This window comes from Pelobates fuscus, chromosome 4 (genome assembly GCF_036172605.1).
Source record: "Pelobates fuscus isolate aPelFus1 chromosome 4, aPelFus1.pri, whole genome shotgun sequence".
NCBI lineage: Eukaryota > Metazoa > Chordata > Amphibia > Anura > Pelobatidae > Pelobates > Pelobates fuscus.
The window spans coordinates 74,646,077-74,673,680 of NC_086320.1; the positions used below are offsets into that span (position 1 = coordinate 74,646,077).

Below are 27,604 nucleotides of genomic sequence, written 5' to 3' on the forward strand. Positions count from 1 at the left end.
TTGACAGGCAACAGTATTGTAAGATTTGTATTTGCAAAGAATTTCAGAAATGTTTCTTGATGCGCCATAAAATGGTTTTTGTGTTTTTAATTATATGCAATCCAAAAAGTGTGAGAAAACATTAGACATGCCACTGGCCATGTATCTTTTTATTCACTTTGAGCATTCCTGGAATCTGGACATGAGGAACTTATTTGTTAAGAAAACATAAATTAAGTTTATTAAAACAATATGGAAAATCCAGTGGATTTTTTTAAGTAGCATTAAGCATTGGTCAGTAATCACACAGAAGACTAGTTAACACTTTTATGCCTGCAGAGTGAAAAACAGCTAGTTTTCAACCATAACTAATATGAACCTCGTCCTGTCCAATACATACTGGCCAAGGATCATAAGAGTGGTTGAACAACATCAGGAGAAATTCCATCTTAGAGTTTTGCCTGATATAAAATCTATTGTAATGAACATGAAAATGGTTATTTAGTAACGTATTTCAGGTGTGGATTACTTCGATTTTGATTTGTACAAACTGATTTGTTTATGGACATAACATGTTTTGCACAAATTGTTTTGTTGAATGAAATGGCTATATTCATTTAGGTTAACTATGCAGAATAGCGGAACGGGTCAGATCGGCCACATTCATCTTTGGTAAGATGGTTGAGAGTGGGGCTGTGTTTTTTTTATCTTCCCTCACCCTCCTTCCCCTCTTCCCTCCCCGATCCTTTCCTTCCTCCTTTCCATAGCTTTTCTTCTCGTCACCAACTGTACTGTGGCTTTATACTCAATGGGCTCAGTTACATACCTTGAACCCTAACTATTCCTTCCTTGACTGCTCGTGACTCTGTTCTGTACCACGGAAAAAAGAGGGTTTACTGACATCTTTTTGTTCCTTGCCCAGATGCTATTATAATAGAACTAAGACAAATGTATCGACTAGATATAATTACTAGTACTATGTTCATGCTCTGACTTTGCCTCCTAAACCATCTGTCATGTGCTCAACAAACATTGTCTTCTTTGTTATTGTATTTTACCATGTATTGAAGTCAATAAATGTGAATAACAAAAAAAATATAATACATGCAGTATAAAATCTGATGATTTAGTACAAACAAAAAAATATATATAAATGAAAGTTTGCATGTACTCACACTTGTAATTCAAGTTGTTTTCTGAGTTTCTCAATCAGTGATTCTTGTTCAGCATTACTTGCCTATACCAAAAAAAAAAAAGAAAAATAGGAATTATGATCTTATTGTCCATTGAAATTAATTGGTGATGATCAAGCATGCATAGAAGAACCACAAAGAGTGACTGGAAAAGAGACCCGGCAGGTGGTCTGACTAGAATTTGAATATTTTTATGCTTGTAAATTCACATTCATCCTGCTGAACACATAATTTGAGATCTGATAATAATTAGCATCATCAAGGGGAAAATGTATAATTAATGTATTAATTATACAAAAGTACATGCATTCTGTTCATACTTTTTCTCACTTGTGATTTATACACTGCCTGGCCAAAAAAAAAGTCGCCAACTAGATTTAACTAAGCAAATAGGTAAGAGCCTCCTATTGGATTGTTACTGTATGGGCGATTATCTTTCAGCTGGCAACAAGTTATTTAACCCCAAATGATGCAATGAGTAGCTTCTCATTTCTTAAACAACCATGTCGAAAGACACATCCTGTGGTCGTGGAAATGATGTTAGTTTGTTTGAGACGGGTCAAATCATTGCATGCATCAAGCAGAGATAACATCTAAGGAGATTGCAGAAACTACTAAAATTGGGTTAAGAACTGTCCAACGCATTATTAAAAACTGGAAGGATAGTGGGTAACCATCGTCTTCGAGGAAGAAATGTGGTTGGAAAAAAATCCTGATTGATCGTAATTGGCGATCACTTAAACGTTTGGTGAAATCAAATCGTAGAAAAACAAGAGTAGAACTCAGGGCTATGTTTAATAGTGAAAGTAAGAGCATTTCCACATGCACAATGTGAAGGGAACTCAAGGGATTGGGACTGAACAGCTGTGTAGCCTTAAGAAAACCACTAATCAGGGAGGCTGATCAGCAAAAAAAGGCTTCAATTTGCTAGGGAGCATACAGATTGTACTCTGGAGCAATGGAAGAAGGTCATGTGGTCTGATTAGTCCAGAGTGATTCGTGCATCAGGGTAATAAGAGAGGCAGATGAAGTGATGCACCCATCATGCCTTGTGCCTACTGTACGAGCCTGTGGGGGTAGTGCTATGATCTGTGGTTGCTGCAGTTGGTCAGGTCTAGGTTCATCAACATTATGTGCCCAAAGAGTGAGGTCAGCTGAGTACCTGAATATACTGAATGACCATGTTATTCCATCAATGGATTTTTTTTCTTCCCTGATAGCACAAGCATATTCCAAGATGACAATGCCAGGATTCATCGGGCTCAAATTGTCAAAGAGTGGTTCAGGGAGCATTAAACATCATTTTCACACATGGATTGGCCATCACAGAGTCCAGACCTTAACTCCATTGAGAATCTTTGGGATGTGCTGGAGAAGGCTTTGCACAGTGGTCCAACTCTCCCATAATCGATACAAGATCTTGGTGAAAAATTAATGCAACACTGGACGGAAATAAATCTTGTGACATTGCAGAAGCTTATCGAAATAATGCCACAGCGAATGCATGCCGTAATCAAAGCTAAAGGCGGTCCAACAAAATATTAGACTGTGTGACCTTTTTTTTGTGTGGTGACTTTTTATTTGGCAAAGCAGTGTATTAAAGGGGCACTATAGAACCAAAACAACTTCAGCTTAATAAAGCAGATTTGGTGTATTGATCATCCCTCTGCAATCTCACTGCTCAATTATCTGCTATTTAGGAGTTACATCACTATGCTTATGCAGTCCTAGTCACACCTCCCTGCATGTGACTTACACAGCCTTTCTAAACACTTCCTGTAAAGAGACATATAATGTTTAGACTTCCTTTATTGCAAATTCTGTTTAATTTAGAATGTATTATCTCCCACTCTGTTAATAGCTTGCTAGATCCTGTATGAGCCTTATGTGTGTTATTAAGGTTCAATTAACAAAGCAAGCGATAAAAAAACATTTTACATAAGTTGCATGAGTTTGAAAATAAAAAAAATTCTTTCATGCAGTCTGTGTGTGTCACAGCCAGGGGAGGTGTGACTAGGGCTGCATAAACAGAAACAAAAGTGATTTAACTCCTAAATGGCAGAGAATTGAGCAGTGAGTTTTGCAGAGACATGATCTAAACACAAAAACAGCTTTCATTAAGCTAAAGTTGTTTTGGTGACTATAGTGTCCCTTTAAGAATCTAGGTTGCACATATCTCAAATAACCAACAACATTGCCCTTATTCCTAACTCAGGTGTATGTGTTGAATAGACATGAAAACTAAAAAGAAACCTTAACAGAAACCATCAAAAGCATTATACCTTTAATCTATCATTCTCAGATTTATTCGACTGTGATTCATTTCTCAACTTGAAAATTTCTGTTGTCAAGGTCTCTTCCATTTTCTGAAAATGACTGAAAAAATATGTTAATCGTATTCAGTTTTTCTATAAAACTATTATATTCCTACATACATATATGAAGGCAACTACCATTATAAGCTATATGATTCCCACTTAAGTACTAGCAATCAGAGCTTTATAATGGTCATACAATCACAGAGTCCGCTGGCACAAACCCCAAATTGAAACCTGTGTTCAGGGCATGATGACATTATTGTTAGAATCCCTCCCAACAGTTCTACAGCTAAACACATTGATGTAGACATGATACTTCTAGAGACACAGATCAATATCATCTTGTATGCATTAATTACTGACATAAAGCCCAAGGATATTGCATACACTAATAATTAAATAGGGTCTATTCTTTAATCTCTAATAAGAGTAACTATTAATCAGAATTCATTTTTTTCATATCCAATAACTCACTAAAACTGAAATATAGGATTATATTTTCATATGGTTTGGTTCCCATTGTGTGCAAGAGGATTAATCACTAAAATTAATTTCCATGACAAGTCAAAGTCTACTATTTTATCTCATTTTTACAAATTAGAAAGGACATGTATTTGTAGATGACACAGCTTTTTCTATTTAAAATCCCTTTACAACTTTAGTAAATGCTTGAATTTTTTTTTTCCAGAAGATTACATTTTTTTCACACTATGTCGCACGACTTGTGGATAGAGAAAAAATAAAAATTTCCAGATGTTTTAAACAAACAAAGAGTGGTTGCAGGTTTTCTTTGTGCTGTCACAGTGCATGGAGAGATGTAAGAACAGGGAGATTTTAGGTGGTTGGCAAGATTTCGGTAAGATGTGCCGATATTCCCTTGTTTGACCTAATTAGTCTTAAGCATCATCCAACCACAGACAGTATGTTATAATATCTAAATATTGTGAGATGCCATGTTTAGCATTGTGTGGGTGTATGAGGGTTTGTGTACCCACAACAGCTGTCATACATGCAGGCTTGTGTCCTGTGTATACACATCCTGGCAATGCAATGAGAAAAACACCCACTGGGTTATCCTAAAGCGAGAATTGTCATAAATCCAAAGTGAATTTTAAATTTAAGGCCAAAGTAGCCAAACTCGAAATATAGTCTACTGCGAGAATTTACCCAGTTCAGCTATTTTGGTCTTAAATGTGAAACTCACTTTGAATTAAATTTGAATTCCCCACAATTCTTACTTTAGTGAATAACCCTGACATTTTATATATATATATTATTATAATTTTTTTTAATTCTATATTTTTTTGTTTTTTTACACATTAAAATATTTGTACATATCGATAGTAACAAGTAGTACAATAAGTGTAGAATGTAACAATTACAATATTAATAATACAATAAAATGAAAAACAAAAACTAACAAAGAAAAAAATAAACGGGAAAACGGGGGTATAATAATAGTTAACATCCATATAGTTACTAATATATATTTTTTAAAAAGGGCAAAGTACAAGCATGTCATATGTTTTGTATAATTATGTTTTTAAATTACCCTGATATATTTGTATGTAAACTGCACATTAAGGAATTAATTCACAAACATCTGATTGTTATGTGATTATTATTATTATATTATTATTATTATGTGACTGTTTCACATTTGTAATTTCACTTTGAATTATTGTCAATGGATTTATTAATTTGGTGTCTGCAGATTGAACTTGTTATTATCCCATCTGTTGTGAATGGAATCAACATACTTGATGAACGTTGGCTGGTTCTCCTTCTCAGCATATGCAATTATATGTTCCCATTAATTATTCTATTTGTGAAAGTATTTATGCTCGGACAGTGGTATTTCATCAGAAACACCAATTGTTATATAAAGTTTAAAGACAGCTGGCATTCAATCTAAATGTATTGTAGTTCTTTTATTAACAAAGTGCTACATGAGCATGGAAATGTCTTGTTGTTAAAGTTATAGTAAGTAAACTGCTCATAACATGCTCTTTGTGGAAACGGCTACTATAGATGGAATCTCACTGAACATTCAAAAGTAATAACCTCAAATAAACAAATACTGAAAATTTTAATTAGAAATTCTATTAAAAAACAAACAAAACAAAAGACCATGCTGTAATTTTATTTTTGCTATGTTTTTGCAGTTGTTCTTGTATTGATTTTTCAGGATTATATGGGCAAATCAGACAAGCATCATAGGGGTATCAATGTAGCTTGTTTCGTTATTGGATTCATAATGCCATATATCCAAACACAGATTTTCACAGACAGACAGACAGATATTTATCTTCCACTGCAACCTCTGGTGAACTATTGTGATCTATGTTATAGTTAATCAATTAAACTCCTTATGGATCAAATGTTACACTTTGGGGACATCACAATCTTGTCCCCTGAGAAGCTAAGTCAACAAAGAATGTCCTGCTCTTAATCAAGCTGGTCCCATGTTATCCAGCTATCTTAAAGTGAATAGGGTATACTATAATGTTATAAATATCCTCATAACGTTAAAGTGCTTCTGTGCATGTTCAGATTATTGGAAACCCACATTTAAAATTAAAAAAGATGGTTAAAATCACTTTTAATCCAGCTCAATGTTGGTCTCGGCTGCAGATGCCCCACCTACTGTGAGACCATCATTATTGATGATCTTGAGCCAATCCAATGTTTCTCAAAGAGCAGTATTTGGCCCCCACGGCACAAGTGCAGCAATTGCCATATATCACCAATCAGATGCTTCTCATAGAGAACCACGGAATGCAATATTTCTCTATAAAGCATTCACAGTATTCAGCAATGCTAAATATACAGACTTTGAATAACAGGAAGTCTTAAATGAGGAAGCACCTGAAACAGACAGCTACTAGAGGCATTCTTAGTGACACGTGAAACACTGCCTTTTGTCACAAATAGCAGTGCTTATTCGCCAGACTACCAACTTTTTTTGAATGACAGTTTTGCTGCTAATATTATATTGATGGCTAGAAACGTTATAATTGCACTGATAACTTCTTCACAAAAAGACTGCTCCTCTGTTTTTGATGTCATTATGGAATTCACATTTTATCACAATGATTACCTCATTATAAATGATAGGATTCCATTTTTTTTTTTTTTTTTGCCGATATACATACTAAGACCTCACATGCTAAAAACAAACAGACATCCAACCATGGTGCCACTCAGACAGTGATGGAAATATTCCCAATTAGTAGACAGTTGAAATGGATGTTCAGACACACACAGACATTTTCCAATGCAGACTTTATAAGGGCAAAGTAGTGGACAACTTTTGTCCTAATAAAATCTGATTCGAATAAATTTTCTCCAAATAAAGTCTGCATTGGATAATTTCTGTGTGTCTCGGACATTTATTTCAACTGTCTTCAAATGTTTTTTGTGCCCCAGTGAGCCAATGCCAATTTAGTGGCACAGAAAGGGAGAACAACTCTCGTATGAGAGTAGTCTTAAATTTTACCCATTTATCTCAATCCAGATGGTAATAATTTGAAAGTAATTTGCATATATTGTTTTCACATTATTAGAGAATAATTATAAGTGAAGTCTTTGTATTATTCTCTGAAGAGTATATTTAAAACAGAAACTATTGATCGATAGCTCTAGATAGACTGAGTGGGGAAGCTAATTCTGATAAATCTGGAACACTTCTGGTTTGCTTCATAAAATATTCAGTGTTCTCCAGCTGAAGAAAAAAGTGCATATTCAGTTCTACTAAAAATATTCTTGACATGTTGTATCCTGTCAACATGCTGTGTCATGAGATGTATTTTCAACCTCCATCTGCACCAAGAATCTAGACCATTTTTGACTTATATGTATCCTAGAGTGAGTGTTAAGTTCATTAACCAAACATTTTCATCACAGTCTTCGTCACAACCATATTTTCAAGATAGTATAACTAAATAAAAATAAAGTGATTATGACAAAGACTATTTGAAAAATAATTACATTTTAGTCAAAAGACTATGACTAAAACAAAAACAAAATTTAATGTCCAAATTAACACTGATCCCTTCAAGCAGATGGGCAACTCTAAAATATTAATTAAAACAAAAACTATATTGACTTTAAACTTTAACTAAACCCATTAGATTGCAGTCAACTGAATATACTGCAGGTTTAATCAACTAAAATGTTATGTTGGAGTAGAAAACAAAATGACTAAAATGTGACTCAAACGAAATGGCATTATAGTCAAAAGACTATGACTAAAACTAAATCAAAAGTGGAGTCAACATTAACACTGCCTAGAATACAATGTGAAAACTATTTACTTTGAGAGAAACACTAACTTATCTCAGATCTGCTTTTGAGACAAAATGTGCATCTGAACAGACACATTGAACGCGCTTTAATTTCTTCCAATTCCTTAAGGAATATTTAAGATTGCTATTTCTTGATTACTTTATTAAGGTAGTCCAAGAATCCTTATGTTGTGTGGTTCGGCATCTCCATTTTAACCCGTGGTCTGAAAATGGATCTAGATTTATTCAACACTTTGCTCCAATCTGGATGCGGAGTTTGCAAATTCCAGAAGAATGCTTATTATTGATGAGCCTCTCAATTTTTTTTTAAAAATACACAGCTCCACATTGTCTATTTAGCATATGGACTGAGTAACAAACCCAGCAGGCTAAACATTCCTTTTCTGCATATATTTATATATTGCATTTCAGACATGCTGCAGGGGCTCAAAGGCAGACTCTTTTCAAAGTGCTAGGTATTTTTTATTCTTATGGCTTATTAGGGACGAACCAGTACTCGGTTCATGTAATGTTATGCTGTCATTGTCAAAAGGTGTTTATGACAAGCAATAACTAAGTATACGTTATAAACAACTAGCACTCATTTAAGTCCGTAGCAGAAAGGATGGATATGATAGGTGCAGTACATTCTACACATTCGTGCTGATTCTCAGTTACCACTAAACCTTTTTATTGAATATCAATGAACAAGGTCAGATGATTTGTATATTAAAAATACAAAGTCAGTAGTTGTTATTTCACAGTAAATACATAATACAGATATATGTTCAATAATGTCTGCACTAGCCAAGTTACAACGCTCACACTGTTTTATAACACATTTCATTGTGTGCATCTTTCTTTATTCTAAAAGATTCCCTGATTGATACAAAGATTAACAGTTATGTCGCTAACTACAAGAGAAAAAAAAAAAGCAAAAAAGCTCGCTTTGTTTGTCTGCCATGCAATTTCAAACATCAATGTGGGTTTTGCTATAATGAACTTTAATAAAAGCACTTAAGCGGAGGCAAACGGCTTTAATAAAGCACAATGACATCATAATCTTTCCTGTTATAAACTGAAACAGTTCCCTTCACAGAAATAGAATATGAAACATTTCTATAAGTGGATGAAGCAGGACCTGTAAAATTCATCTTCTGAGTATTAACAGCTTATTCATTATTTGTTTTATGTTTTCCCAACATCCTGTTTCAAAAGCCTATTATTTATATATTGCTCTTTGGCCACATGAGTTCACACATTCCTGCCTGTTAAGACAGCACCCTTTATATTAATGATATCCTAAAATCCATATGTTTCAAAGTATCATGTTAAAGTGGTTAGAAGGTGTTCCTTTAAATGCAGCTATTGGTTACAGCATTGAAAGTTCCTGATGTAATATACAGTGACATGTATAGTGAGTGATATTTTTAATATACAGTGACATATATAGTGAGTGATATTTTTATAAAAAGTATTAAAAAAAAATACTTTCTTTGCGGTGCTGAGTAATAAAACAGGCATGTGTAAACACTTGTGCCGGTACAATTCAGTGCTATGTTTACCCTCGATGTTGTGAACTTAAGAACTAGAGTACGAGATTACTGAACACAAAACAAAATAAACACTGTACAGTAAATAGAAAATAATACTAATAAAAAGCCTTCCGTCAAACATCGTACTTTCGGTGCTATCAGGCAATAGTAAGAGCTAACTATCATCCTTTATAACTTGTTTAAAGTAATGCACAGGATCTGGGGTAACATTCCATGACAGGAAGGCTCTGGAGAGATCTTTGATCATTCGTTGTGATGCATAAAATATGTCACTGCTGTACCATAAAAGATATAAGCCATCAGGCATGGCTGTCATTTGGCCTTGCTGGTTTATATGCGGGAGAAAAAAAAATCTGCCTTTTCTATTTTGTACTTCTGTTGGAATATCGCTCGAGATAAACACAACCTATTTAGTTTATGCACATATTATCATACTACTGGTTTATTTCAAAAGGAATACATCATAAAATAAACATGCTACGAAGTACAGATCTGGTTGATATTTTGTTTTAACATACACCATTTCGTATGTTGTTATAAGCTGTGAATATGTTAAAGGCTGATGGTGAGCTAGGCTCTAGAAGGGATTACACACTTCCCAGGAGACTAGTTTCTTTCATTTCATTTCTGTGATGCACACATCTTATTTTAATTCAAAATATGATCCTGTGTAAGGAAAGACACAGATCTGACTACAAAAGGAGAATGGCAACCAGAAATGCAAAGAGATTATTATCACCCAGCAAAAAGCACATTAAGGCAAAAAAAACAGCCTACCTATATTTTGCCGTGGTATTAATACGTGTTTGCACTTAAATCTTCAGTAGGAGAGAATGAAGGCTATTTAACGAGCTGTTTGAGTTCTTCTGCTTGGTATAGCACTTTGCATGCTCTTAGATGGTAAAAAAAAAAAAAAAAAAAAAAGACTTGTGATCACTGAAACTAATGATAATCTGCAGTAGTAATGCAAATTTGGTGGCTTAGTAAATAGAATTTCTACAAATGACAGGGCTCGTACTGCTAAGCTCAGTAAAGGGAAACATATTGAAATACATGAGAAATTTTCTTTGTGATGCTACATATAGTTAGCCATGTTTTCAGGCCTATAGCTTCAAAGTACCTAATTTTCTTAGATTAAGGTTGTGGAGAAATGTGCTGTATGTATACATGGGAAGAGGACAAAAAAAAGAAAAACGATAATGATATTTGTAAAAAAAATCTGTTGATGGTTATGCAACATTGTACACTCCAGTTCAGATGGACCATAACCCCCATCATGCTTGCAGTGAAGCTGGATAAAGGCAAACTATAAAGATACATTTGGAAAAATATGTAGCAGGCATGTCATTTTTGCATGTGTAGTAAACATCTGGTACTCCAGTTGTAGAAAACTACACTTAACAGCTTGGTTATCCAAACATGGTGACAAGGCATGATGGGAATAGTGGTCTACCTTCCTACCTAAGAAGTGTAAAAGGTTTTATTTACAATGTTGCTTGAGTGGTTTGCTCTAAACATACAAAAATAATGGATATCTGGTTTACCTAGCAACGAAGAGGGTTAAGTAACTCACAGGTTTGTAAATTACAATCCTGTCTAGTCTCAGGAGAACACATGCAATAGGAATACACATTTTAAGTGGGGAGGTTGACATCTAAAAACGACTCAAAAGCAGAATTACACAATTGCCTAACCAATCTAGATAGCACGAGCATAAAATAGTAATGGATAAATTGTGTTTTGTCGCAAAGAGCATGCTGCTGAAAGGTATTTTTGCACATACGTTTTATGATACTATCAAATGTGCAATTTATTAAACCAATGACATTTTAAGATAACTCACACTGTATAGGTAACTATACAAAGTCAATTTTGATAAGTAAGACCAATGACATAGTGCAGCAATTATTTCTATTGTTAAATGCTCTAAATTTTATGGTGCAAGATGATTACAGAACAATTGTTCCATTTTATATTATGACTAAATGTTCTTACAGTTTCATTATATATATATATTTTTTTGCACAGCTGCCACGTGAACTGCTCTCTTTTATTTGAAAGCTTACTCCTATTAGCTGAACGCACATAGGTCATTACATTATTTGTAAGTTTACTATGCAAGAGTGCCTTGAAAGAAGAAGAAAGTAAACAGCGGCTTGCCTGACATAAAGAATCGATTAGTGGTAACCATCTGGATGAGGTCTCGAAAAACCGACTGCCATATGTTTTGGCCAACATGACAAAACAAACTGTTTTCTATTGTCACCACCTCCAGTTCTGTTTTATGTATTGTACCAGCTTTAATAGACTTATGAAATGAATTAGAGGCTGTTTCACTAGCATCCTACTGCTAGATCGAAAGTAAAAGAAAGAAAAATTGAGATTGGGGGGGTTGAGATTTTTGAAACCGTAAACATAGCTCAGAATAGAAAGTACCTGACAGCATAGTAGAAAAGAAATGCCATAATTGATATATGCACATATTCAAATCATAAAGGCTTCCATTAACTTCTTGTGGGTTTTACAGGAGTGAATGCATTCCTTTCCAATACACCAACACTGAAAAAGTGGTGTTTTTTTTTTATGGTGTACAATAGGTTAAACATATATTAACCGCTTGCTTGACTATGGAATTATGGATTTTAGAAGGAAACTAATTAACAGTGGCAGAGATTGACAGTGCTTAAAAAAAACGTTTACGCTGTTTCTTTTAAAATGTATGATTCGAGGAATAGATGTGCATATATAAATACATACAGATTATAAAAATTGTATACGTTGCTGTACGAAAAATAACATATCAAGTTCAAATGAAATTTAGGAATGTTAATCTCTTTTGCAGCTGCTATTTTTGTTTTATGGTATTTTTACAGCTGTTTTTAATTTCTTTTAAGAAACCCTAAACCTTTAGGAGTATCCCCCTGTGAACAGCCACAGTACAGATAATTGGTTTCATTGCAATTCAGATTATGAACATCATTTTTTCGTTGTTACTTTCAAACTCCGCATACTGCTAAATCTGTAAGCCATTTTCCTAATTTTGCTACCTTAAAAAGACAAAATTACAATGTAAGTATTTACATTTTTTTTTAAGTCTCAGATTGTGTATCAATACAGGATTATCGTGTGCGATACATTAGTTGCTCAAAATTAATATAGCACTTTGTATTTTGCTCAAACAAAAAGGAAGACACATCTACACATAGCTATTCATTGAACTGCATTCTGGGAAGCTTTTTAAATGTCTGTTTATAAAAAAGGAAATTTATCATTCATGGAAATGAAGTTTAAATTGCAGATGAAAACAATTACTATGTTGCTCATTATCTAATTTTCAGGAGATGAAACAATGTGATATCAAATAGAAGAACTACTAACTCCCCAAAGTATTCATATAATGTGCACATAAAGTGGTTATGGTGCCCATCCCCTCGCCCCCTATTTGTGATAAACTTGCTGTAGTTAGCTAGAAAAAAAAGTTAAATTACTTGTTTTTTTCTGACTATGTTAATAGTGTCATCATGATTCCCTACCTTCTGTGTCATATGGTTTGCTTTCTACTAGACAGTACACACCTAGCATGTATACTTTGAGTGTAATTAAGTATGCTAATTCTTAGACATTGAAAAGATGAATTACTGTACCGTTTGGCAACACTACCATGCAATATAACTAGGAAAAGAAATGTATGGTGTTGAAATCATTTTTTTTATATGCTAATAATTCTTGTTGATTTGGCTATAGCTAGTAGCAAGCAACCACGCACATGACTAAACATTATACTAAGATGATAAACATGTGTAGATTGTCATTTACAAAAAGAGTTTAAGCTCTTTTAAAGCACTTTGTATGTTTGTTATCAAAATTATTACAAGCAAAACACTTTTTTTTTTTATATAGATAAGGCTTACCAGAGTTTTAGAGCCCTGCATAAAGCCACAGTTTTGCTGAAAACCATAAAATAACAATCTGGTACAGGTAACCAGTATTGCACTGCAGTTATCAATGTGATTACAATTCATATTTCACAAACTGATGATGTCATTGTTAATCTAAATGTATTGAGCTTGACAGGCAAGACAAAAACAATGGTACCTTTAAAACGTTTATAGTTGCATCACTAGCTGAAGATTGCATACAGTTAAGTGCATTGATGTTGCTAATATGTGACAGGTGTGTAATTATCTGTTCCCTATGGATTTTGCAATGTTTATGTAAAGTGTTCTTTTTGGGTATTGTGTACATGTGCATTATTATGTTCTCATATGTTTCTAATTGGTTTGATTTCTAAGTAATCAATAGGTAACTTTGCTGATGTGTTTGTGGTGTTGGTTGTGGTCATACACAATACACAATATATATTTTCGGTATTGGTTAATTGATAAAAATAAGTGCATTCAGTTGATTTTAGTTAAAGGAACACTCTAGATTCCTAAAGCACTTTTAGCTAGTCCCATTTTCTTCATTTTGCAAAAACTGCAGATTTCAGTAGAAATTGGTAAATTAACCTTGTTATACCTGCCTGGCTGTCAATCAGACAACATGTCCCGTTACTTCCTGATTTGGTTAGCTCAGTGGAGCTAAACTCAAGAGGCAGCAATTGCCCAGAGCACCTGCTTTGGGAAGTCTGTTATTGGCCACAGAAACTATGGACTGAAGAAGGGGAGGGCTTGCAAAGGCTGCAGACTAGAGAGCTGAAGGTTGTGACCTTTATCTTTAGATGTATCCTCAATTAAAAAAAATATTACAATTAAATTAATGCATGTGTGCATTGCAGGTATATCTACTAAACAGTGGTTTTTTTTTTGTTTTTGTTTTTTTAATTCTTTATTTTTGTTGTGCATGGTATCACAATAGGCCTTGTTTTTTATTTATTTTGTATTTCGGCAGTGGAGTGTTCCTCTAATGAATTTGTTAGGTTTCCAATGGTCTCGTTAAAGTGTCTAACCACCCCTTTAGCAGGATTGCGATTGTCAAAATGTAAATAAATTTTAAACCGTATAGAGCCCTCTTCCTCTGATCAGTAAAGTAGTAAAATTTGGTTCAAAAAGTATCAGAATGTTGGAATTGCAATCACTTCGACATCGATGACGGCTTATCAGCAGCTGTTAAAACAATGATACCAATCAGATCTGTGTGTATAAATTTACCTAATAGGTTTTAGAAAGATTCATAATTTTGCAGCTTTCTTTTTCTGCAAAACCACTTTCTAATATGATGTACAGGTTGATCCAGAATAAATGGAATCCAAAACAGTATTTTCAAATATTCAAACTGATGACAAATAAATAAAACCGGTGTCTCTGGCGTTTAGGGTTTATGAATATTGGGTTACCTGCATCTAAGATTTTCATTATTTATTGAAATTGCCTTGTTTTCAATTTAATATTGAAATCCAAGAATCTGAATTAGAACAGCACTTGGACTTGTAATCATATTATTCGTTTATAAGAGATGAGGCTCATGTATACACCGAGATAATATTACACATCATGAAAAGATCAATATGAAATGAAATCGTATTAAAGAAGCATTATGTGTGTGTGGAACCTTACCCATATCCCAAATACAAGTATGCTAAGATAAAACAGAACAAAGAGGGTTTGGGGCCTTTTGTGCAGTTATTAAAATGTTACCGTTCATACTTCTTACATTTTAAGGCTTTAAATTAACAGAAATAAAGAACACAATTACTGTTTAATTATAGAACAATGGAACGTGTGGGCAAATATATCAAATACTGCTGAATAAGAGAACATTATATAGCCACATTGAATTACTAAGTAAGCTGAAACTGGAAATGCAAAGCATCCTGCTATATGAAATGTAAACTTTTTTCGAATGTGTGACATATGCACACCATGTAGGCGACATGTTTCTTTAAATCAATATTTATTTTTTTTTTTTTTTTAAGAAAGCAATCATTTCACATTGATAAACATTCTGGTAAAATTTCTGTGTCTGGAAATATTGCTATTGGCTGGTGTTTGGGTTGATTTTGACTCTTTGAAACCATATCTCGCCTTTACTTTGATGTGTGGTCAAGTAACAAAATGTTGACATCTTCGTTTGTTTTGTTAACAGCTTGGTTTAAAGGGAACATCAGTGGAGCAATCTACAGCAGTGATAATCAACTATGGCACATTTGTCAGCTGCATCTCCATATTACTCAATTAGTCTAAACAGTCTAGGCATCATGGGTAATATTATGAGACCTTGGTAGTGCCAAGGAGAGCGATCACTGATCTAGATTCCTTAAATAGCTGCTGGTTATAATACTCAAACAGCTTCCTTGAAATAGGACACTCACAATTTGAACGTTTCTGATCTCATATGAAAGCTAAAGTCTATAGTTTATAAAGTATTATTGGTATGTTGTTAAAGGGACACTATAGTCACCAGACCAACTACAGCTGATTGTATTTGTTCTGGTGAGTATAATCATTCCCTTCAGGCTTTTTGCAGTAATCACTGTCTTTTCAGAGTAAAGGCAGTATTTACATTACAGCCTAGGGATAACTCCACTGGCCACTCCTCACATGGCTACTAGAGGTGCTTACTGGGGCAGTGCTGCACACTGTGCAGCACTGACATTTAGTGTTTCCCCCTCTGCATGGAGACACTGAACTTTCCTTATAGAGATACATTGATTCAATGTACCTCTATTAAGAGATGCTGATTGGCCAGGGCTGTGCTTTGCTTGTGCTGGCTCTGCCCCTGATATGCCTCCTTAGGCAATCCAGTGCTTTTCTATGAGAATGCATTGTGATTTGATTTGATCAACACTTCTGATAATGTCAGCCAAGCAGGCAGATCAGGGGCAAAACAAGCAGCAGCAGACTGGAATAAATGTAAGAATTTACTTTATTTAAGGGTGACCGGTGGTGTTTTTAACACTATAGGGTCAGGAATACACGTTTTTGTTCCTGACCCTGTAGTGTTCCTTTAATTCAATTTCATTAAAGTCATCTATTGACTTCATGCAGATTATTTTCATGTCTGCCTTTTTGTTTTGAGAAAAAAAAATTGTATGTTTGAAAACAGATATTCATCTAAGTCATGGTGGGAATTGGCCTTGTACGTAACATGGCAAAAACATTTATTAAGAAAAACAGGTTTATTTGTACACTATGATGTGATTTTTGTATTTGCATTAAAAATAATAGAATTACAGGTTTCTACATCTATTTTTTCATGCAGGGATGTCGATTGTGTCAGGATAAAGAGTTTATATCTGTAAGCACAAACAGCTCACTTCTGAAACATAGTTTTGTACAATAATACATTTGGACAAACCAAAATGGCATGAAAACTTTGTATTAGGTACATATTTTGCAGTACACTAATAGCCATCTATATTAATAATCTGCAGGAGCATTTTTGTGCCCTTTGGTTTACAGATCAGGTGAAAAGAAGTAACCAATAGAGAGTAAAAAAGGATATTTATATATTATATATTTAATAGTTATTTTTACTGCTACTTCTTTGTTCCCTCTATTCGTCTTATTTAACCTGTTAAAAAAAAATAATCAACATTGACACTTTTTTTTTTACGAAAGTGTGAATTCAAAATGAATTAAAAGTGAATTTTAAATTTAAAGCCATACTAGTTGACCTGAAAGCCTTGGTGACTTGGATAATTTTCCAGTTCAGCTATTTTAACCTTACATTTGAAACTCACACTTTGAATAGCTTTTTAGTGGCTGTTCCCAAATAATCAAATTGTTTTTTTTTGTCCATTATCCATTTTGTTTGTTGTGTGATTTGTCCTTATTCAAAGTTGCAGAATTCGCATAAATTGATTGCCCAAAAGTGAGACAAATTTAGATTTGTATTAAACCGAAAGCCGAAGTCAATTGAAAGACCCTATAACTTGCCACACACAGTTGTCCCAAGTCTTAACTTTTGCACATACATAACGTGTTATATATTTAGAAATGAACCCCTGAAGACATGGCTCTTTAATGAAAGCATTTAAAATATAACATGCTTCTGATAAATCTTAGATGAATAAAAGTAAATCAATAAAAATATACTTAAATAAAATGAAACTTTAACCAAATTAATTAAAAACATACTTACTCTCTTTCTGCTGTTATAAGGGAAAGGAGACGGTTTTGTTCTCTTATTTTTTCAGCTAAATTTTCATTGGCTAACCTGTTTTAAAAATAAAATGCACTCATTAAAATCAATGTGTAATTATGACTGGGATCTGGACAAGAATCAATAAAAATGATTAGGTTTGTCATCTAAAATCACTCCAAACGAATGATCCCAATCTAAAGATAGACTAGGTCAGGGATATATAAACTTTGGTTAAAGGGATACTATATGTACCAAAACAACTTTAGCTCAATGAAACAGTTTCAGTGTATATATTGCTCCTGCAGTCTCACTGCTCAATTCTCTGGCATTTAGGAATTAAAATACTTTGTTTGTAGTGTCCTGGTCACAACTCACTGCATGTGACTTGCACAAACGTCCTAAACACGTCCTGTTAAGAGAGATCTAATGTTTAAACTTCCTTTATTGCACATTCTGTATACATTATTATCTCCTGCTCTCTTAATAGCCTTGTAGAGCCTGCACAGGTCTCCGGTATGTGATTAAAATTCATTTTACAGAGTAGGAGATACAAATGTCTAAAGCATGTTAACATCTGATTGAAAATGAAACAATTTTCTTTTTTTTTTTTTTCACACAGACTATGTCAGTCACAGCCATTGGAAATCACAACAAAACTCCTAAAAGGCAGAGAATGGAGCAGTGAGACTGCAGAGGCATTATCTATACACAAAAACTGCTTTAATAAGCTAAAGTTGTTTTGATGCCTATAGCATTCCTTTTAAATACCCTGTTCACAAATGAATCCATCAAAGGTTGCATACTGATGGAGAGGTAAAATACCAGTAATAATAATAAAATATTGCTGCATGCTCATAGTTACACAGACATCAATATGAAGTTGTCAGGCATCAATGCAAAGATTTTTTCTAGAATTATTTCATTATGATTTTTATTATGATTTCATTCCGTTTGAGACCAAATGATATATTGTAGAACCACATTTACTTTTTCATCTTTTATTATTTATGTTGTGTTCCCATTGTATTGTAGATTGTTTAAATCATACATATCACAATACTGGGTAAACATGGTCACAAAAGTCAGTCCATTAAATATACTCAAAATACTTTGAAAACTAGAGATATCTCACTGTATACTTCTTGATAAAATATGTTATAAATAAATAGATAGATAAATATATTTAGATTATTAATGGACCACTAAAGACACACAGACCACTTAATCTCAATAAAGTGGCCTGGTGCAGTGGTTCTGTCCTTTTCACCCAAAGTAAAACATTGCAGTTGAAAAACAAACAAACAAACAAAAAAAACTGCAATGTTTACAGTAGACGGTTAAACCTAGTGGCTGTCATAATGACCATCGCTAGAGTTGCTTCTGCTGTACTGAGGAATAATGGTTACTTTATTTAATTTCAATAGGGCCGTTATAAATAACATACCTTCTTTTGTTCACTTTTTGTGTAAATGTATACACTTGCGTTTGTAAACCTGTGCTTTAAATATTGTATTTTAATCATCAAGACAAAGAATTATATTTTATTCATTTACCGTATATACTCGAGTATAAGCCGACCCGAATATAAGCCGAGGCCCCTAATTTTATCCCAAAAAACTGGGAAAACTTATTGACTCGAGAATAAGACTAGGGTGGGAAATGCAGCAGCTACTGGTAAATTTCTAAATAAAATTAGATCCTAAAAAAAATATATTAATTGAATATTTATTTACAGTGTGTGTATAATGAATGCAGTGTGTGCGTATGTGTGTGTGTATGAGTGCAGCGTGTGTGTATGAGTGCAGTGTGTGTATGAGTGCAGTGTGTGTATGAGTGCAGTGTGTGTGTGCATGAATGCAGTGTGTGTGTGCATGAATGCAGTGTGTGCAGGGCCGGTGCAAGGATATTTGCCGCCGTAGGCAAAACATTTTTTGCCGCCCCCTCCCCCCATATGTCCTGACTTCCCCTCCTCCTCCCTCAGTGGTCCTTACCTCCCCACCCCCGTGTTCCTTCACTCCCCCCCCAGTGGTCCTGACTCACCCCTCCCCTAGTGGTCCTTACCCTCCCCTCCCCTAGTGGTCCTTACTTCACCCTCCCCTCCCCTAGTGGTCCTTACTTCCCCCTCCCATAGTGGTCCTTATCCCACCCCCTCCCTCTCATAGTGGTCCTTATCCCCCTTCTCCCTCCCATAGTGTTCCTTATCCCCCCCCATCCCTCCCATAGTGGTCCATATACCCCCCCTCCCTCCCATAATGGTCCTTATACCCCCCCTCCCTCCCATAGTGGTCCTTATCCCACCCCCTCCCATAGTGGTCCTTATACCCCCCCTCCCTCCCATAGTGGTCCTTATCCCCCCCTCCCTCCCATAGTGGTCCTTATACCCCCCTCCCTCCCATAGTGGTCCTTATCCCCCCCTCCCTCCCATAGTGGTCCTTATCCCCCCCCCTCCCTCCCATAGTGGTCCTTACCCCCCCCCCTCCCATAGTGGTCCTTACCCCCCCCCCTCCCTCCCATAGTGGTCCTTATACCCCCCCTCCCTCCCATAGCGGTCCTTATACCCCCCTCCCTCCCATAGTGGTCCTTAACCCACCCCCTCCCTCCCATAGTGGTCATTATACCCCCCCCCCTCCCATAGTGGTCCTTATACCCCTTTTTTTATTATTATTATTTTTTTTTTATTATTTTATTTATATTTTTTTTTTTCGTCCCCCCCCTCCCTGCTTGATATATGGCAGGGAGGGGGGCTCTCCTTCCCTGGTGGTCCAGCATTGGTAGTTCAGTGGGGGGGAGAGGGGGGCTGGCAGAGCTGTACTTACCTTTCCTGCAGCTCCTGTCAGCTCTCTCCTCCTCCGCGCGGTCTGTGCAGCTCCCTCGGTCAGCTCCCAGTGTAAGTCTCGCGAGAGCCGCGGCTCTCGCGAGACTTACACTGGGAGCTGACCGAGGTGCTGAACGGACGGCGCGGAGGAGGAGAGAGCTGACAGGAGCTGCAGGAAAGGTAAGTACAGCTCTGCCAGCCCCCCTCTCCCCCCAGTCTGTATTATGGCAATGCAAATTGCCATAATACAGACTCTGACTCGAGTATAAGCCGAGTTGGGGTTTTTCAGCCCAAAAAATGGGCTGAAAAACTCGGCTTATACTCGAGTATATACGGTATATACCAATGTCGTGTTAGTGAATACTCACCTTTTCAGTGTCTGTTCACTATTCCTTATCTTATGGTGAATATATATGGTTATTCACAAATTTCTGGACTAAATGTTTAGCGACATTCGTGGGTGTATTCCTTTTGAGGAATTGAACCCTCTGTTTCTTAATTTTTAAACTTACCAGCGAGGAACTATCATTCCCTGGCTTCCAACCCCCACCTCCCTGTCATCACTGCAGCTCTCTCCTTGGTCCAATCAAATGCTTCTCATAGAGAATCAATTGATTGGACGGTTCTCATCGTTACAGGATGCATGTGCTGTCAAAGGAGGGAGTGGGGGATGGACAAGGGGGGTAGGTAGGGAATAATAATAATAAAGTAGATATTTGTGTTAGGAGATATAGGGCTAGAAGAACTCAAATAAGAGGAAAAGAGGTATGAAAGGGAGGTGCATATATACACTTCCCAATGCAAAGGGTAGAAGCTCATTATATCTGTCACCAGCATGCAGTGCACGTTGACACACAGACATCTTTTTCACACAGTGTGCCAGGGGTGCAACTAGTCCCCGGCACAATACACAAAATATCTCTGTATGTGCAGTGTTTCAAACACCACAAATACAAAGTAATTCCTTCATGACCACATCTAAAAGCAGAAGTGGTCCTGGAGGTTAAATAAATAAAAAAAAAAAAGTATAATAACAATAAAAAAAGTTTATATTAATAATTAAATGCAAAAAAAAATACATTCATTTAAAAACATTAGGTTTACATTGCTAAATTGATGTTTCAGTCCTCACAGGGGCTTTAAGCCTGAAAAAAAGTCAACTTCCATAAGTGCTCTATTTCACATGTATTTATTCGACCAATACTTATATGGAAACCAAAGTCCAATATATGTATCTATATCCCTTTTAGAACAATAGCAGCATAACATATTTTATTCATAGTGCTAATAATATGTTTCACCTTACAAAAATAGCTGTTACATTTTCTTTTTTTTTTTTACAGTATTTTATATCTGACATGTGGTATAAGGCATCAATACCTGTCTAATGGTTTGTTTGTGTATATATCTTCATTATTGCTTGTGCCCTTTAGTGTCTACCCTTGATTTATTTAGTCAACACTACAGGACTGCTGCCTTATTTTTCCAAGATGAATGTGCTCAACACACTCCACTTTTGCAAAAAAAAAAAAAAAAAAGAATTTAATTGACATTTTGGGACAGTATTGCCTTGTTCTTCCAAAAGGAATTCTATATCACCTATGTGTGTATTTATATTTTGTGTGATTCCTTTTCTTATTTGTTTTGTAATAATTCATTGCGATTATTTCATTCCATAATTAATTTCACATGTTCTACACTATGAATTATTACCTACTGTTGTTACATAATTGAGATTTATTTATAGATGATTGTGTTCAATAAGGGGGAGCCAATTCATATTGTCTCAGAATCCCAAGTAGAAATTGTGAGCTATACTCTGAATTTTGATTTTATATAATTTTTGTAATTATGATAGACTCTATAAAAATTTGCTGAAATGAAGGGATACAAGAATAATTTTAAACAATTTGGATAGTTTCCCTCTCCCACCTCCTTCAGTTATACAGCATGTTCTTGGATCAGTTAAATTTTCACTTGGTACTATCTCATTTGTCTGCTGCTTAGCCCTTTAACAAACAGTGTATTCAAAATATTGAGCCTCATTCAAATGATGCATTCACAGGAGTACAGTGTTGCTAAAGCATTGTATACAATGGCACCATTAAAAATGTCAGGGCTATGGTTAGCAGGGAGTTAGAGTTAGGATTGAAGGTGCACTCCACACACCTAAAGCACTCAACTTGCTGAAGTCCTTTACATGTGAAGGTTGTTTCCTTTTTTAATATGTGTGAAAAAGTGCATATTTCTATATAAAAATTGCACTTTTATAAATTAATATTGTTACAGCTGTCAATCAGACAACCAGTCTTGTTACTTCTTGGTTTGGTTAGCTCAGCTGACCTAAACTTAAAAGGCAGTAATTGCCCAGAGCACCTGCCTTACAAAGACTTTTTTGTCGAATATTTTTTATTGGAAGGTTTTCATTTTTAATGATAATAATCATTGTAAAACAATGAAATATATGGAATAAAGAATAAAGATACATATAAATCAAGCAAACAAAAAGAAACAGGGGGAAAATATCCATTATTATAAAATTGCTAACATATGCTTTATGAAAAACACTACATAGTGTCAAATAAGGTGAAAATGTACTTTACATGTACTGATGATAAATAGTGCACAAACAGTTGCGTATACAAACAGAACAAGAGTAAAAGAGGAGGCACATAAACTACAATCAAGCAAAAATTTCATCATAAAGAGTATTTTTGTCTGACATTATCCTCCCATATGTTTCAGTGGTAAGTTAATGATTCCATTGTGTTTGATGGCAATCTGAGGTGTATCTCATAGCACTTATTCGCTAAGGCCAATGTTAATACCTCTTTAATAGCAGGAACTAAGTCAGACCTCCAATAGCGTGGTATTAGCATAGTGGTCGCTATCAAGACGTGGCCTACCATTATCTTATCCACTTTGGTAAAGTTTTCAGGAAATTACTTGAATAAACATAGTTCTGGAGTCAAAGTCACAACTGAAGGAGTAATATCCCTGATTATTGTATGTAAATTCTTCCAAAATAATTGTAAATGTGGAAATGTCACCACATATGGATATATGTGGCTGTTTGCCCACAGCCACGCCAGCAGAGATTTGTAGGATTGGGGTATATTTTCTGGAGCTTGGATGGAGTCAAATACCAGCGATATAAAACTTTATAGTGGTTCTCCAAATGAGCCAAACACAGGGTGATACCTTTCAAATTTAAAGAAATAGCCAACCAGTCATTCAGAAACATTTCTCTCTGGAGATCCCTTTCCCAATGCGACTATGTAATCCAATTTGGTTTGGGGCCTTGCATTACTAAAGGAATAACATAATGATGTAGTACGTTTCCTTCCCGGGTTATAAATATAATTTTTTTCTATTTGGGACTTCTCTTAATGAGTACATTTGTGGTCAAGTATTGGGACTTCAAATAACTTGCTTAATATTATAACTACAATCTAATATTGAGTGGCATCTGAAGTCATGCTTTAATCTAAATTTGTCAAATGGTAACAATGAATTATTTGATAAAAAATCATCTAGATTATGTAAAGAGAGGGACCCCCAGAAATCAACATCAACCCCAGTAGTATCATATGTTAAAATGGACACTGGCATGACCCTGGACCACAAAACTGTTCCCTTTATCTGCCTAAACATTATATCCCAAGTCTTTAACGTTGTCCTGGTTGTGAGAAATATTTTCCCGATTTTAGGGCGCAAATTATGAGGTAACCATAACAGTTCTTTAATCGAATATGGAAGTAACTTTTCTTTTTCAATTAATAACCACTGAGGTAGATCGGCAGTCAGATTAAACTGAAAGGCCTATGCGGCATTTGTTGCAAAATAATAACTTTGAAAATCAGGTACACCCAAACCATTCGCTCTGAGATGTTACAATTTGGACAATTTGGTCCTACTAGACTAGGTTTGCCTGACCAAATATACCTAATTATAGCCGAACTAAGTTTCTTAAAAAAGGACAGTGGGATGGCCCTTAAAAAGTATAGTATTTTCGGGAGAATATTCATCTTTAATGAATGTATTTTACCCAGCCGTGATATCTCCAGCCCCCTCCATCTGTCCATCTCCTTCTGTAGTTCTGGACAGACTTTTGCCAAGTTACATGCATGCATGTGCAACAGGTATTTTGGTAAAGCTAATGCCCAAGTAAGCCACATGTAATTGTGTCTTCGTTTCATTGAGTTTTTAATAGGAAACATCCCCAAATTGTATTTTTTTATGTGCATCAAGAAATCAAGAGACACAACCGGGTTCCTTAAAGACAAAATTATATCGTCTGCAAATAGCCTAATATTATGAGTTACACCACCAATCAACCTCTATCTTCGGGTCATTCCTAATTAGTTCGGCCAGGGGTTTCATCACCAGAATAAATAATAAAGGGTACAGGGGACAACCCTGTCTTGTAACATTAGTGAGTGGAAAACTTTCTGAGATGAAACCCATGGCCGACACTCTAGCTGTAGGATGATGATACAGAGCCAATATTGCATTTTCTAGTGGAGTCGCAAAACCAAATTTGAACAAAACCTATTTCAAGTATCCCCAGTGTATTCTATCGAACACCTTCTCCACATCCAATGAAAGAAGCAGAGAAGTTGCACGATCTGTTCTAATTTGATAAACAATATTGATAAACCCCCTAGTGCCAAACACTTCTCATTGAGCTGCATTTGGAAGTCTGTGATTGGACAGCCACAGAACGTCTGGACGGGGTTAGATGGGGCAGACTTGCAAAGACTTCAGACAGAGATGTACAGATTTGTTTGAGATGTGAGATGTACAGATGTACAAGCTGTTTTCAGGTATACCCCCTATTAAAAAATGCGTAATTAATACCATACATGTTTTCATTGGGGATGTAGCCACTAAATAGTGATCTTTTTTATTTGGAGAGTGGAGTGTCCCTTTGAGTTAATATGTCTCACTTTTTGTATGTCCGTATTTTAATCTCATAATTTGCATCCCATGACTCAGTTCTCGCTGCTTGGTCCAAAACTATTACACTCTAAAGCTAACGAAGGTCACATGATTATATAAGCAACACATGTAGCTACATAGAAACTGTACATTTCACAGCCAATATATTTTTTGTGTGCAACTGAACTTTCCATTCATTGTCTGTTTTGGCTGAAATTTGTTTCTCATCACATACTTAAAAGTTTTGAGTTCCTGGAAATTCCTGAAGCTGAAAACTTCAATATATAGATTAAATTACCAAAAAAAATAAAAAAAATGTTGTGTTCTATTTAAAAAAAAATGCAGTAGGTTGGAACTTCTTAGATATAAATAAAATAATTACAACACATTATACATATTCACTATATATAGGGTGAGGTAGGGTGAGGTAGAGGCAAAAAATGCCTACACAATTCAAAATATAAACAAAGAAAAAATTAGACCTGTGCTGCAGATACTCCACACTGAAGTCCCAACAGTGTATATACACAACCAAAAAACAAACACGAGTCCTGTGCATCCAATATAGGTGTGCACACCCAGGTGCTACCACAAGTTATTTGAGGACAAAGTTAATGCAGCAAACGTTTCGAGCAGCAGCCGTTTCTCAATGCTGATGTCATTAGCATTGAGAAATTAGCATTGAGAAAGGGCTGCTGATCGAAACGTTTGTTGCATTAACTTTGTCCTCAAATAAATTGTGGTAGCACCTGGGTGTGCACACCTATACTGGATGAGCAGGACTTGTGTTTGTTTATTGGTTACATTATCCATATTTGTTGATTAAAATGAAAAAAAATACAGCTAATACCCATTATTATTATTGATTAGTTATATAATAAATATTTGCAAACCAACGTTCTGTATCATGTTTACACTTTGAAACCCCCAAATGTGTATAGCTATACATGCAAAGGGTGCTTGTGTCTTTAAGAAATAAATATTTTTGTACAACTCTAATCTATTTGGCCTCATATTTGCTGCATAGGTGGCTTTAAAATTATCAGATGAGCAATGCCAGATCAGAGATTGCTTTTCATGGAACTGACATAATACCAAAACCTCCTTCTTGACAGCAAAGGTTATAAATCAACTACATTGGCAGAGGAGATTGAAAGAAAAAATAAACCCCTTAACCTAAAAATAAAACTTACTATGGGTAATGTATATATCAAAGTATAAACTAAATGTGCTGCAAGTTCTGATGTCTGTATGAGTGTAGGAATGCTACTAATATTTTAATTGGCAGTAAGAGGTGATGTTTCCCCCCTTGCTTTATATGAAGTGATTGAGAATGTATGAGACATCTTTCAATATTCCTGACCCTTTCCTGTGTGTAAACCCATTCAGCACACACACATGAGATGCACTGACCAAATACAGATGTGCTTTCTTCATGTCGAACGCAAGCTTTAGATACAGGAAATGCACACATAAAAAAGCAACAGCTGACCAGCATATCCCGATCTGTTTACAGAAGCTTGGAAGGTGGAGAAGAGTGAACACAAGAATGAAGTGTTCTACCATAAAATAATTGTACGCTCTTCATATAAAGCATCGAGGAATAACAACATATCTTTCAGATTGCTTCACAGTCCATGAATTCATGAAATGGTGAGTGTAAGCAATACTAGTGTATGAACAGTAAGTGAAGTAAAGTTCGTTCAGTGCTACTTTGTTGTTGGCCATGCGATTTGAGTTCTCTGTCATTGGAAACCAGTGGAGACAAAATATGTTAATAAAACAATAGACTACAGAATATCTAATTTGAGATAATGACAAAACACTTGTAGCAACATTTCTTGTCAACTACCCCTTCAACTCCTGGCAAGTTCATCTGCCTAGAGCCCACATTTTTGAGGTTCTCTTTTGCATGTGCATGAGTACAAAATTGGCAAGTTTGGAAAATGGAAGATCTCTTAAGACTTTAGCATTCATTAATGATGAGTTTGGGGATGTCAGATGCCCCTGCCTTTTTTTGCATATTGAACAGAAAGATTATAGTTCTCATGACGAGCAAAGTGAGATCCTATAGTTGGCACTTTACAGTTAAAACCATACGATACAGTGAAAATAACATATATTAGGCATGCAGGTTTTAGAATTACATTGAATGTGATAAGTCCAGTACATATATAGACAATAAAATATCTCTATCGAGATTATAGTCTATACATTAAACACTAGAACAAAGAGAAGGAAATGTATGAGAAAGGTAAATTTAGATATAACATCATGGCATTTTGTCTCTCTTTTTTTTTTAAGTAATAGGTTTCCAGCAGATGTGGCGTAGACCAGTGTTACCCAAACCAGTCCTCATGGACCACCAACAGTCCAGGTTTTGTCAGTAACTCTATTGGAATAAAACAGGGACACACATAAATGCTGGACT

The 27,604-nt window shown here is 35.3% G+C and overlaps 1 protein-coding gene across 1 annotated transcript in view; it reads right to left on the bottom strand.

Moving 5' to 3' along the window:
* The window catches only part of LOC134607811 (polyamine-modulated factor 1-binding protein 1-like), a 340,326-nt gene that overhangs the window by 36,854 nt on the left and 275,868 nt on the right, over window positions 1-27,604 (bottom strand). Inside the window, 3 exon segments of the mRNA XM_063450371.1 lie at window positions 1,157-1,216; window positions 3,455-3,548; window positions 17,415-17,489. Of these exon segments, the coding sequence (XP_063306441.1) occupies window positions 1,157-1,216; window positions 3,455-3,548; window positions 17,415-17,489 (229 nt within the window).